At 47.3% G+C, this 14,143-nt stretch overlaps 1 protein-coding gene across 1 annotated transcript in view; it reads right to left on the reverse strand.

The window, feature by feature from the left end:
- Positions 1–591: 591 nt before the first annotated feature.
- CRLF3 (cytokine receptor like factor 3) overlaps positions 592–14,143 on the reverse strand; it is a 15,800-nt gene continuing 2,248 nt past the window's right edge. The window contains exons 2-8 of the mRNA XM_029960089.1: positions 12,160–12,367; positions 10,287–10,374; positions 9,646–9,823; positions 8,002–8,224; positions 7,220–7,352; positions 3,835–3,947; positions 592–3,585 (exon numbers count right to left, since the gene is read on the reverse strand). Of these exons, the coding sequence (XP_029815949.1) occupies positions 3,332–3,585; positions 3,835–3,947; positions 7,220–7,352; positions 8,002–8,224; positions 9,646–9,823; positions 10,287–10,374; positions 12,160–12,367 (1,197 nt within the window). The 3' untranslated portion in view covers positions 592–3,331. The remainder of the gene's footprint in view (positions 3,586–3,834; positions 3,948–7,219; positions 7,353–8,001; positions 8,225–9,645; positions 9,824–10,286; positions 10,375–12,159; positions 12,368–14,143) is intronic.

Genomic DNA, 14,143 nt, shown 5'->3' on the forward strand with positions numbered 1-14,143 from the left:
GAGAGCTGCCAAGTCAGCAACTTTCCTTAGTGCTTTCACAAGTTACTTTTCCTCTAAAAGGGACCAAATAACTGGAACAGGCTCCAGGTAAAGCAGAACTAAGGAAATGAAGTAAATCTGTGTGTTAGTCCAATGTGGACTTTATTTGAAGGTGATTAAGTATCTCTGCTGCTCCCTCAGTAACACTGGCCAAAAACTGCTGCTGGGTAAGAGCTGCACCAGTGAATGCACCAGGAAGGGATGGAAACAGTAAAATGGAGAAGAAACAGATCAGCTTTGATGGAATATTCAGGGAAGGACTTTATAGATGCTGTAACAAATTTTATAAAAAGAAGGGGAAAATTATTTTTGTGAGAAATGTCAGTCAGAATCTGAACTTTGGCTGGAAATAAAGGGAAGTGCACAGGTGAGAAATGTGGAAAGAAAGTGTTCAGGACTCTTGAGAGACAGAAGATGAAAAAAATGGAAAAAAAAAATTAATGGAGAGAAGCTCTTAAAGATGGGTGCGGTGCTCTAGGAAACATGTTCTTATATTGTTAGAACACTGTGATGCTCAGCTTTATGCCCCAATAAATAACTTCCTAGACCAGACACGGTTAAGGGATAAAACTTTATTTAAAAAAAAATTCAAATTTCACTTGACACATAAGTCTTAGTTGAGGTAAGTGACTGTACTAGCTTAGGAAAACAACGTTCAGGGTCGGGTTTCTAAGCCGTTAACACTCTGTTGCTTGCAGGGCTCCAAGAGCTAGAGGTGCAAATTGTACAGCAAGTGTCAAGTTTTCCATCCAGCTGAACTCTGCTGTGGAAGAAGGGGATTTGCACCCTTTAGTTCAAGCCTCTTCCACTTCTTGAGTACTTTGTTCCTTCAGTGCTGGCTCTCTTGCCCTGAGACTCTTGGCTCCTGCCCCGTTCCCAAGGTGCGGCTGCAAGAGGTGGCTCCAAGTACCTCATTTGCAATTTGGACAGTGAGGCTTGTGCTGAGTTAAAATAAAAAACAAAACCACAAGAACAACAACAGAAGAACCCACCACTGGCAAACTGCCCTTGTTCAACATCCAGCTAAAGCCTGAAGGCAGAAAACTCTTCTGAGCCGCCCTCAGCTCTCCAGGGCAGCAGCTGGGGCCTCTCATGGCCCTTCACAGTCATTTCAGCTGCTTTTATGTGTGTTCTGAACAAACTGACACGGCCTTGCCACCTCTGGAAGTACCTGAATTCAAGGATTAAGCTTTATTTTCTAATATGTAAGTAAATATCCTGCAGAATCTACAGCCCCTCCAAAAGCAGATGCAAAGGTACCTGACCCGGCGGTACCTCACAAATGTGGATATTCACAATTTTAGTTTCCACGTGGTAAAAGTACTAAGTTCCAACTAGTACCTGATACCTGAAGTGTGTTAAGTAAAACTGCCAGCACTACTACATGGAGCAAGATCTAAGTCTGCTGCTACCTGGAGTGCCAGCCCAACCCTCTCTGAGCAGGGCTGGCACTGTTTCATCTACTAAACCTTATAATAGTAATAAAGTATGGAAAATACTCTTCACAGGAGAATTAAAGGAACACTGAAAGCACAGGATAAGCCAGTATCCTCTCAATCCCTAACACTGAAATAGCTGAGCTTGAAAAACTAAGAGTACTGCAGGCTTTTTGTTGCTAACACTGGATAATCTGACCTGAAGGGAGTCCAGTCTTCCTCACTTCATGTCTTAAAGCAAATTCCAACCTAACTCTGCCACGTGCAGGTTCTTTGCACCCATCTGAATCTACACACATTTTCTTGTAAATGGTGTAAACACCAACAGCCATTTTTGTCTGAAATTCTTGTACCCTGCTACAGATGCCTGGGGAAAAATGCAGGCAGGGTGGCTGATCTTTTTGTACTGACAGTGTGAGGATGGGGGATGTTAATTCAATGTAAAATAAGCTTTTTATGCTTTAAGCTTGTTATGGTGTAACACAGAGGGTGTAACATAGTGCCACTGAAGGAAAAAGGGCAGTATGATTGTCTAGGCTTTATAAAAATATTGCTATTCTAACATAAAATATATTTAATTTTAATTGAACTTGAGGTAAGAAGCCCCTCAGTAAGTGTTACTTTAATATAATCTTTAAATCCAGTAACATTCAGTCTTTTGACCAGGAATAGGCTCTCTTTGATAAGCTCATTCTCAATCTTAGTTGCTCCTTGGAGGAAACAGGTGTAACTTTACATAACTTCTGAACTCAAAGTCATTTATCTCATACTAATTCCTTATCCCACCCTACTCCATGGAGGGGACAGCTGAATTACCACCCTCTGTTCAGTTCTCTCTGCAGGTGGGGTCTGCCTGAAGCCCCTGCCCCTTATCTCAGGTGGATCTCCAGCAGCAGTCCCAGCTTGGACCATGCACCTGCAGTCCTGCCCGTGGCTGCAGGGCATTCCCAGGCAGCAATTTGGGATTGCCAGGAATGCCACCCCTCAGAACGGGCACTGCCAGCGTCTCTGTAGCTGGACAGTAGAGAGAAGGTTGTGCTGAGTGTCAGGAGGGCTCTGAGGAATCCCAATCCACACATCAAGCCCAGGTACCAAATCCCTGACACTTGCTGGGGTAGAGGCTGCACAGGAATTGTAAGTAGGGAAGACTTTCAGAGCAGATCAGGATCACATCCTGCTCCGGGAATCGCTCTGGCTGAGGCAATGTGAGCATCACCGTGCAGCTACTCTAGAAAACACATTCCAAGTGACAACACAGACAACAGTTCAAGAAATACCAGAATAAGGCACTTGAGTGATTCAGTAACAGGCTGGCTCCATGTCTGGACAGGCTGGCTCAGTGTCCCTGCTCCCCAGGGACGAGCGGTACCGTGCGGGGAAAGGGCTGCAGGCAGAGCCCACTGTCCATTCCCTCCTAAGGCAGCAGCGTGTACAGGAAGCATTGCAGGACTCTGCTCTAAATACTCTGCTCTCTCTGGGTGGTATAAATACAGCTTTGGTCCACTACCACCCCCAAATGCTCATCTCACAAAGTTAACTCTACACAACACACGTACCCTGAGACGAGAGTACAATGAAATACTGACACAAATCAAGTCTGGAGGAAGAAAGGGAAAGGTCTGATGGACTGCTTAAATTAATTTGCCTAAGCAAATGCCTGCTTCTAGCTTTTTCCAGAGTAACAAATCCAATGTTTCACAATTATTGTTTAAATGAATCCAGTAGGAAGTACAATATAGTGGAGTTCAAGTACTATAAAGACAGGTTTTTGTTACCAGATTGTTGTCAAACAGCTGGAAACCCAGGTTTTAACCTTACACTTTACAGCAAGAACAAAAAATCTCCTTTAGTCGCTGCTAAAACACCAAAACCTTCCAGCCTGGGTATGAAAATGAACACCCAAAATACAAAGAGCCACAGCACTGATCAAGTACCCAGTCAAAGACCACTTCTCTGTTGTTGGAGCTGATGGTCACTCGGAGCTTGAAGTTCCCTCCCTCGTTGCTGCAGGGCCCCAACTGCACAACTTCCATGTCGAACGTCACGGTGGAGCCCGAGGTGACAGCAGGCAGCTGGTTTGTCATCTCCTTCCCGTTCACAAACACTGCCCCTGAAACAGTCAGCACATCTAACAGCATCCCTCACTTTCTCCCTGTTTTCTGCAGGCAGAGTAACCCCGCTGCATTTGGTGCCACACATCGAGCAGGCTGCAAGAACTGCGAGCAGGAGATCTGTGACCTCACCCAAGATTTTTAACTGCACCAGCAGCATCTACTTAGGAGCTGCTCGCCTGTTCCCCAGGGATGTACAGAACCCGGGGCTGTGTGTTTTGGGCAGGGATCCCACGCTCCAGACTCACCATTGGTGCTGATGCACACGGCTTTGTCCCGCTGCAGGGAGTCGAAGCCGTTCTGCTGCTCCACACACACCCCCAGGCTGTCCCGCCGGTCTGGCTGACCCACAGTTTCAATCCTGCTGAGCAAAAGGTTAAATCAGACCCTGACGCTTTAAATCAAAACATACCCCGACATCCAGACTGTCACACCAAACCCCTGTTCCGTGTGCTCAACAAATTCATCCAAACTTTCAGGGAGATTGGCCAAAATGACCAAAATTCCTACCAGTTTTCCCAGCAGCTCCACAGAGCCACAATATTAATCTGTACAAAGCATAAACATGCTTCCTGCAGACTTTCAGTGCTACTTAATAATTTTTTCCACTGTCACAGCTTAGAAATTATCTTCAGAAATGATTTCCAGTTGTCTGAAGGAACCAATACACACAAATCTGCAATCAGCTACACCAGGTTTCTGGGCAGCATCACACATTATGGCCAGACAGCTGGAGTTTCAGCAAGGATTTACTAAGCACAACTTAAACAGGTTTTTTGAGCCCTGCCATGTTCTGCTATAATAGGATGAGGGTGTTGGGTTGAGCTTTTTTAATAAATCAGCTCGATGCAGATGTGTGCTAAAAGCAATGCCTAGAAGAGCATTTACAAGTCTGGCTTCTGCTCAGCTGCATTTAGGATTGCATGCTGGGCAAGACTCTCTGAAGAAAATGCAAACAAGTTGTGCAAATGAGCAGAGACTCAGTTCCCTCTGGGCCCCAGGGGCTGCACAGTTTGTACACCCAAGGGCTCTTCTGCATTTGAATCCTTTGTCTTGTACTGCCACCTCTCAAAAGGTGCTAAATCCTGCTTTGGAGAGAGCCTGAGTGACTCAGGAAACTCAGGTGGTCTTTTCTAGAAAGTAGACCAGTGGTTATTTTCACTGCAGTTTGAGAGACTGGCACTGATACGTGGTTGTAGCCAAACAACAGGAAAACTTCAGCAAAGCTTTCAAGAACCAGCAGTTAAAGTGGGCAGTGGACTGGCACACAAGGGGTTAACTCCTTCGAGACAAACAGGGACGATAAAATTGGAACCATGTTTTACTTTTGCACTCCATTAGGTTTTTCAGTCCCCTGGGAATGTCACTAAGAGAGAAAAAAAAAAGCAGAGAAAAGAAAAAGAAATCTCAAAGAAGCTTTTGCTTTGGAAGGGATCCACAGTGTTTTCACAGAGCAACTTTAAATGAGATTTCAAATTCATTTTGTTGCTCTGCTTTAGATTTTAAACTTGAGTTACTGGTGAAGCTTCATAAACAGCCATTTATCTGTAAACTTTGTGCATAAGGTAACACTGATTCATTCCATCCCTTAGTTAAAGGAGCATTTCCTGAGTTTTGGGTTGGACATAAGTGTTTGCACAGTCACAAGAATCACCAAAAATGCATAACCATAAACCCACTATGATTGTGATCCCTGGCAGTTAAAATTTTTAAGAGTCCCCAGAATACATTGTGGGAATGCTGCTCAGTGGGATAAGGTTCAATCCCTTCTCCCGCCCCAAATGCTGCAAAAGAAGGCCTGGCTCTGTCACTGCAGCACAGGCACTGACCCAGTCACCCACCCCCAGCTGGCCTTTGCCTCAGAGCACAGAGAAGTCAGCCTGGGGGGGATCCAGGGGCTCCCTCTGTCAGCTCTCAGCAGGGTTGTGGGGGGCTCCTGACAAAGTCAGTGGGAATGGGATCACAGGGAGATCCCAAACCACCAGCCTGGACAGAGGGACTGTGGCTGCCACTGCAAACAAAGCCTTAGAGAGATGCAGAGCACATCACTGTGGAGAAACACTCCCCTTCCCAAGGGCAGCTCCCTGAAGGCTGCAAAGGAACAGGATGAGACTTGACCTCAAGCAGGGATGTTTTCCCACAGCTCCTCCAAGTGCTTCACCTCGGGACAACTGTCACAGTCTGGCTTTAAAAAGCAGATCCAAAGCACTGTGTTTGTCACAGCTTCTCTTTCCACTGACTTTCCACCCTGTGCCTGGGTCCTGAACACAGAGAACATGCAGCTGCTCCACAAACACCTGAGCAGAACCTCGCTCTCCTGGTCTGCTCTGCAAGCCCCTCATCCCTGCAGAGTAACTCCCCTGTGTCCCAGCAGATGGAGAAAGCCAAGCACCGAGTGCTGCATCTCCCTGCTCAGCAAAATCTCTCACACTTCCACACAAGGAGCTCCTCTTGGACCTTGGAAGAGGAACACAACCCATTTCCAATCTTAAGATTCCTGTCACAGCAGTTCTTGTGGACAGTTGCTTGTTTGTGCTCTGCCATCCTGAAACAATCTCCCCTTGGAGGGAAGGCCACGTTACCAAAATGTGAAGCAAAAGATTTTCATGTGCTACCAATAAAAAAAGATAAAAGGCACTGGTCTGAGAGGGAACCAAGGGAAACCTCAAGGTTCTGCCTTTAATTTCACAGGCGTTTCTGAGCCAAGACAAGTTAAATCTAGCAACAGATTTCAAATGAAAGCTTTAGATCTTTTTATCTCATCTCAGACAGGGCAACTGAACACATCCTCACACTACAACCACCTGAAGTTCAGATAATCCATTATCAGGAAGGGCAAAATGAAACACCACGGAAAAAGTTACAAAAATATCATGAACAGCCCCTTCTAATTGCCTTTGGGGGTTGCCTGCTGTACAGCAAGTAGTTTTATTTAACCAGGGAAAGATGAAATAAAGCTTCAGAGTCTCTGAGGTCTCTAATTACAACTGACATATCCACAAGGACATTCCTCATACCCCGTTAAACAGCATCATCTCAGGGGCAGGAGGACAGGCAGCAAAGCTGCCAAGGATTTTAATCATGTTCTGTGTCAAATGGAAAGCCTAAATTTCACAAGATCCCTTCCCCACTCCGGATTTCCTAATGCCAGTTTCAAGCAGTGCCCTGACCAGCACTAATTATCTCAGATGTTAAAGACATCAGTGCCAGACTGTCATCCCAACAGCACATCCAAGGTTTTCATGTCCAAAGCCTTCAAAGCCTGTGGACAGTCTGGGAAGGAGAGCACTGCCTGGCCCAAGGATAAACAGCAAAGCTCCACTGCCTTCAGCCAGGAACAGCTGCTACGAACTCCAGGAAGTTCAACATTCCAGACATTCGCTCAGCACGGGCTGTATTTTACCATCCCTCAGGAGTTCACTCATCTCTGTTTTACTCAAGTGCAAGTCCTACACAAACATCAGGTGTTTTCCTACAAAGCCAGGCAGGAGAAGGAATTGAGCCTTCACACAGACACTCCACCGTGACGGGGCTGAGCTGATGCACAACTCAAACACGGCCCAGGGCTACACACAGCTCAGGTGTGACAGCTCAGGGGGTGCACCAGACAACAGCCAGCCAAGAAGTACTTGCCTGAAGGTCAAGGTTTGCCCACAGAAATAGGTGGGAGCTTTGGAGTAGAGGACCCCACACGACTGGGAATCGTTCCGAAGCGCGATGTTCCTCCGACTGCTCAGGCTGTAACCCTCCAAACCAGCTGTCCACTCTTCAAAAAAACAAACAAAACCCATGAGAAGTGTGAATCCCAACTCAGTTCTCTCCTGTCTGTGCAAACTCAAGTCAATCACAACGTCCACTCAGCCCACCTCGGATGCAGCTTAAGCTGCACTAAAAACAGGGGCTGGGTTTTCCTTTTCCTGATGGAGAGATTTGTTTTTCAAATAAACTGCAGCTACAAAAAGTATTTCCCAGCTCAGAGTTCGCCAGAAGTTCAATTTGCTGCAATCCCTGCCAGGTGATACTGCAGGCAAAGGAAAACCTTCGTCACCCACTGCCCTTCAAAACTTGCGAGTGAAGAGAATATTTAGGTTTTTCCCTCTCCAAGATAAGAGCTTGTTGGGAGCTGTAGGTCATCAAAAACGCTTAGGCTGGGGTGGGGGAGAAGGAAAAATAATGCTTTACTTCTGGCTCACTGATGCTTTCAAAGGCTAAGCAGTGAATGAGAGGCTCGCTGAGTGTCCCTCACGGTGGGAAGCAGAGAATGAACTGCAGGACAGAGGGACAGTCCATTGTGTTACACACATCCCCCCCAGCCAAGGACACCCCTCAGCACACCAAAAGCAGCTCTGTCCAGCTGAGGACCTGCAGGAGTTGGCTCTCCAGGGGTTGGGGATGAGCAGCACCCAGGGCAGTACCGTGTGGCACCAGCGTGGTGCGGCCCAGCTGGGGGACACTCCAGGGGCTCCACTCCTGCCGCCCGTCCCCGCGGGCGCACACCCGGAACTGGTAATCCACGTGGGGGTCCAGGTGCAGCACCATGAACTCCGTCTCCGAGCCCACGTACACGTCCTCGAAGGGGCTGGCGCTGCCCTTGCGGAACTGCAGCCGGTAATCCTGGGGGGTGAAGTCCTCGTCCACCTGCAGAACAGCCACTGCCCTCAGAAAGGGCCCTCAGCTCTGCCCTTTGCCCCTGGAGGGGCACATCGGAGGGTGGAGCTGCAGGGGACCAACCCACGAGGTGTTTCAGTGCCTTACGGGAAACAACATCAGTGTCCCAACCAACTGATACGGAAAGAAGTACCACAATTACTCAATTACAGTTTAAAAGTATCTACAGGAGAAGAAACATTTAAAAGAAGACTTTTCAATCTAGCAAGATATATTATTATATATCCGGCTAGACTATGCAGATACCATTAAAATAGAGATACATCTGGCTAGATTCTGCAGATACCATTAAAATATAGATACATCTGGCTAGGTTATGCAGATACCATTAAAATAGAGATACATCTGGCTAGGTTCTGCAGATACCATTAAAATATAGATACATCTGGCTAGAAACTCAGGGAACTCCTCTGCAGCACAGAAAATCACCCCCCACGTGACAGCAGTGCCCACTGCCTGTGGGTTTATAACCTGAGCCCACATCCTTCACACATGAAGGGTGGCCAACCAAGGGCTGGCTGTTGCTAGAACAACAAAAGTTTGTTTGATGCTGCCAAGGAGCACAGAGCTGTCCAACAACAACCAAACCACATCAGACCACAGCAGTGGTTTACTCAAAAATGGTCTGTCTGTTGAAAAGAAAGGCTACTGGACTAACTAACCACAATATTATTTCTCTTTCTACCCACTGCACCTCCCACAGAACACAAACAAATTTAGGTGTAAAAGCACAACAGAACAGGTTCAGCCTCATCCTGGGTGTGCTGAAGCATCTTCAAAGGGAACTAAAGCATCACTTCAGCAGTGGAGTTCAGCCCCACTGTGCTTGGTTGTTCCTGCCACACAAACCAACCACTCCCACAGCACAACAGGAATGTGGGAATCACCTGCCAGAAACACCCCCCAGCAGTTCTGGCTCTTGTTTGTACAACAGCCTCACACAGATTACACTCTAATGTTTATTTGTTTAGCGGGAAGAGCACAGGAAGGGTTGTTTCCTGCTTGTCCAGCACCTGGCCCTTGCTCAAGCAGAGGTAGCAGGATCTCAGCTGCCCCTCCCAACCTTCCCACTCACAGGGAGGACACTGAGGCAGAGGAGCACGTTGGCCCTTTCTACCTGCAGGTGGGAACAGGAGGAGTCCAAGAGCAAGAGTCCAACCCACAAGTGTCACTGCCAGGCAGACACAAACCCCAGCACCAACCACACCAGCACTGCATCACCTTGCCTTTAAATGACACCATTGCCATAAAAAACTCTTTTGAAGTTTCTAACTACACATGGAGTGGACCAGTCCTTGGAAGGCAGTAGAGAATTCAGAAAGAAAGTGGACTGTTCAGTTCTTTCAATAAGAGTCAATCTAAAGGATTGTCACACAGGATATTTTACCTACCTTACACCAGCGGACTAAAATCCCCCCAGGCTTTTCCACAAACTCCTCCAGCTGCACAGGTGGGCGAGATGCCACAGTTCCATGTCTGAATATCTGATTTTTCAGTATGGTAAGGAGGCAGTCATCCAGCTGGGCAGACAGACAAGGCACATCAACCAAGGAGGGCACTTCTGGTAAGCTGAGAAAGGAAAGTTTGCTGTAATGAGAGGGGCCAGCTCCTGCAAATCCATATTTCATCCATGCACTCGAATCTGGGCAGATTTGCAAAGAGAGAACAGCTGCAGAAATTGGCTCGTGCAGTCCAAACTTAAAAGACTCAGCAAACACTGTGTCTGAGCCCCAACCAGACTGTCTGTTTCTCAGTAAATACTCTGCAACACAGGCTGTTCCACAAGGAGTGGCTTCACTGCTCCCAAATAAACAGCCTCTATTTCTACAGAGCATATGGAGGGTGAAACCCACTCCATTCTGTGAGTGCCAGCCCCACTGAAAGTCTGTGAAACGAACGGGACAGCAACACTTCCAGTGAATCTTTGAAGGCAGTGGAGCAGAAAGCTTTTGTTGCAGAGGAGAAAAGATGCCCTGCACAAGAAGGGCACACGTGCTGCTGCCTCAGATCACCTCAGGGTGTTGTGTCTTACCTATCTAGCTGGATGTGTAAAGCTTTTTTTGTGAAGTTGCAAAGTTTCTCATTCTCTTGTCCCACATCTCCATCGACTGCACTCTCCCCTGCAACCAAACAGCAAAAATATTCCTCATGAGACAACGGCCACAAAAGGCATTCCTTGCTTCAAAGAATAACCAGTTCTGACATGAGCAGCCAATTAAACATGAAGCATCCTCAGCACTTTTGCTAGTCTTAGCTAGAAAATACAATTATAGTTAACAACAGAAAGCCTATCTAGCAACTTTTGAAGCTCTCAAAGCTCCCTGTAGACACACCCCATAACAGATGTAATAATTTGCCTCAGGTCTCAGACGGTAGCAGAACTGGGGTCAGATGCCAAAAATCAGGGTTATTAATCCCTTCACCTGCTTTAAAGGAAGAAAAAAGCAAAGCACCTTCACTGATCAGAAAATAAAAAAGAGGTGCTTAAAAGCAAGGAATAGCTTCAACCATTGTTTGCTAGAATTAAAATGGTAACTATTGTCATGGTGAAGGGAGTAATCCATGCATTAAAGCGTGGGGATAAACAGAAATATTTTCCTGAGCTTTCCATATAAAGTAGCATCCCACACTCAGCTTACAGAGACACGTGCTCCAGTCTCCAGTCTGATGAGTTTACAGTAATTCACAACATCAGCAAGCTCAGTCCTTCTCCTGATGGAGGATTACACACGTTACAAAGCTCTGAAGGAAAGCACACGTCACAGTTGGCAGCAGGAGGTTTAATAACCATGGAGGTTTAACTCCTTTCTGACTCAGCTGCAGTGTGAGCTCGTCCTGCCCACAGGGTCAGGGATGTGCTGTGCAGGGGACCAGGGCATGGAAGTGCAGAGTCAGTCAGGTTCTCATGAGACCTCACAGAACTCACATAAAACACCAGCAATCTTTGCCACCACCCTGATTCAGTAACCTGAGACTTAAAATAAAACTGAGGTGACTCCCAGCTGTCCCAGAGCTGTGGTGATGGACAAAACCCCAACAAATTAATCCATAAACGCTGTCCCTACTCCTGTGAGCAGGCACAGAGCTCCCAAGCCAGCACACACAAAGTTGGAGGCTGAGGGGAGCTGGGAGCTTTCCCACCCCTGGGACACAGCTCAGTGTGCCTCAGCTCCAGGACTGAGCTCATGTTGAAAGAAAGTTAAAGTTGAGACACGAGAACAATGCAAGGAAACTGCCAACACACTCATGGCTCAGACACGCTCCCAGTAAGTTCTGCAGTGTGGGGAAAACAGGCAACAGTGACATTCCTTTCTGCAGAGGTATTCAGCACCAGCAGGGCACAGGCTGGCCCTGACAGCAATATTCCACATGTCCATCTGTGTCTGCCTCATCCACAGACCTTTTGGAAGAATTTTCCCCATACAGTGGCTGTTTCATTCCTGATGTTCCCCATCCACAGTGAATGCAGTCACACCCAGCAGGATAATCTGCTTGTTTCAGTAAGACAGAAACAACTTATCCACCAACAGAGACACTTTACTGTAATGGTACCCAGGATGTATTTTATTTCAAAGTAGCCTGACAGAATCCTCTGTCTGTCCTGGAGAGGCACTGAACACCTCTGCAGTGAGACATTTCCCCAGAACTTCCTGCCCTTCAGGAGAGGCTACACTGACACATGTACACCCCAGGACTGGAGTGAAACATTAAAATACAGGTTTGTAGGAGACAACATTGATCAGCTCTTCACCACATCTACCCAGCCTGAACCTTTCCCCACCCAACATTTGGTTTGAGAGAAATCCAGAATGAGCCAAATACACTGATAACAACAGGAACATTCCAGCCTTTGACAGACACACACTGGGAGCAGAGCTCAGGCCCAGCCCCAGGTGCTGCCTTACCTTCCCTGAGCAGATCATCGGCCGTGCTCACCCCGTGCTCGATCAGCTTCTGGCACTCATCCAAGGGCTTGATGCTCTCCTGCTCTATGACATCCACCTCCTGCAGCAGGGACAGCAGCCTCTCATCCAGCAGCTTCTTCAGGGTCCCTTTCAAATCGTTAAAATGTTGCTCAAGCACATCCCTGGTCAGTGTTGCGCTCTCTTTGATCTGAATTCAGATAAAGGGAGAGAAGGGTTCAGGATAAAAGGCAAAGGCCACACACATCTTTTCCTGAACTACCTCATCTACATCTGCTGGAGAAAATCTGTTGAGTGAAGTCAGCTCAGAAAAACGACCACTAGCAGTTAACAAATTAGTGCAGTCATTTTTAGTACACACACAAAGCAGGGAGGGAGGCAAAGAAACCAGCCTGGAGGAGGGGAAGAGCATATTAACTAAGCAAAATACAAACTGGGTCACAGGAACTTCAACAAAGGAGTTTTTCTTGTCAAAAAAATCCAAATGCCCTGTAGGTCTTCTCCCTGCTGCCCCTCAAAAAAACCCACTGCTGTAATCCTACACTCTGCCATCACATACTCTGTGGAAAGAAAACGGTATCAGGCTTTTAGAAGACTATCCAGGAGCACTTTTCCAGGCCCTATAATTTTTAAAATCCCCCTAAAACTGCCTTCTTTTCAATTTTGTTCAAATATCTGCCTTTGGGTGAACACCAAGCCTGGTTTGACTCCGGAAGAACCAGACCACAGAAGGTTCTACAAGTGCTTATTAAAATGGTTGCAAACTTGCTGAATCTGACTTTTAGGGAAGAAAACACACTTGGAACGTCCCTGAGCCAAAGATGCAAAAGTCAGGGGTAAACACCTCCCTACGAACGATTTTTCTAAGTCCCACACACAAGGAAATTCTGCAACGTGCTCAGATCTCACTACACGTAATTTAGAAGCACAGACAACCAACTCAGGAAGCTCTCTGGTTAGGTAAAATAAATTTCCTCTTCAAGTAATATTCACGAAGCTCTGCAGCTGCCACACAGCTCGGTTTCCCTTCTCGTGTTATTTCAATGCTTGGGGGGAAAAAAGGAAGTATTTAGCTTTGTGAAGGGGTGGGGTGAAGGAAGGCAGAGCAGCCACTTCTCTAAGCCCATTACAGGCAGCTCAGCCTCAAAATTAGATACTCCTCGCCCTGCAAAAGAGGAAATGCAAGTCCCTGGACACACAGAGCTGTGGAAAAATCACGTCCCATTGGTCCAGAGGAAAAGGATGCAACGGAAGCGATCCATTCACATCGGCCCCCAGATGATAAAGCTCCCACTGCCTGAACCCCAGGGAACTCCTGGATGTGTGATCCTTTGTGGACAAAACAGCCCGTGGTCCCGAAGGTGGAAAGAGAGAAAACAGAAGGGTGCACACGGCAAAGGAATTCCCCCTGAGAGGAAAGGGAAAGGTGAGGTAACTGCACACTCAGGGCCACTGCACAAAGGGCTCCCCCTCAGCTCCCTCTGAGCCATCAGGCAGCACTTTGAGAGGACAAGGTCTGGATTAAAGACAGCCATGCACAATTCATTTTCTTAAGCAGCCTGTGGTTTCAACAGTGACTAATTTAATGCACAGTGAGCACCCACACGCACCCGGGGCAGGGCACTCCCCCAGCAGACTCACAGCAGCTTCCTACACTAACGGAATCTGCTCCAGAAAAACTACCAGGGCGCCACAGAAACATTCTCTGACCTTGGTTTTGTTTGTTTTTTTTTAATTTACTCCTTGCAGAGCTGACTCAAAGATAGTAAGGCACTGCTGCTAGTCTACAACCCCCAGAGTGCTCAGGGGTGCCTCGGCAGAGGAGCCAGTCCTGCCGTGTGACTCTCCCTGCCCACACCTGCCTATCTCATCCCACATCTCCCGCTGGTACCGTCCCAAGGAAAACCCTGCCCCGGCTCCAGCGCAGAGCCGCAGACGGACCAGCCAACCTGGAATGTTGGCAGCG

The sequence above is a fragment of the Manacus vitellinus genome, unplaced genomic scaffold (assembly GCF_001715985.3).
Source record: "Manacus vitellinus isolate BGI_N305 unplaced genomic scaffold, ASM171598v3 scaffold_24_pilon, whole genome shotgun sequence".
Classification (NCBI taxonomy): Eukaryota; Metazoa; Chordata; class Aves; order Passeriformes; family Pipridae; genus Manacus; species Manacus vitellinus.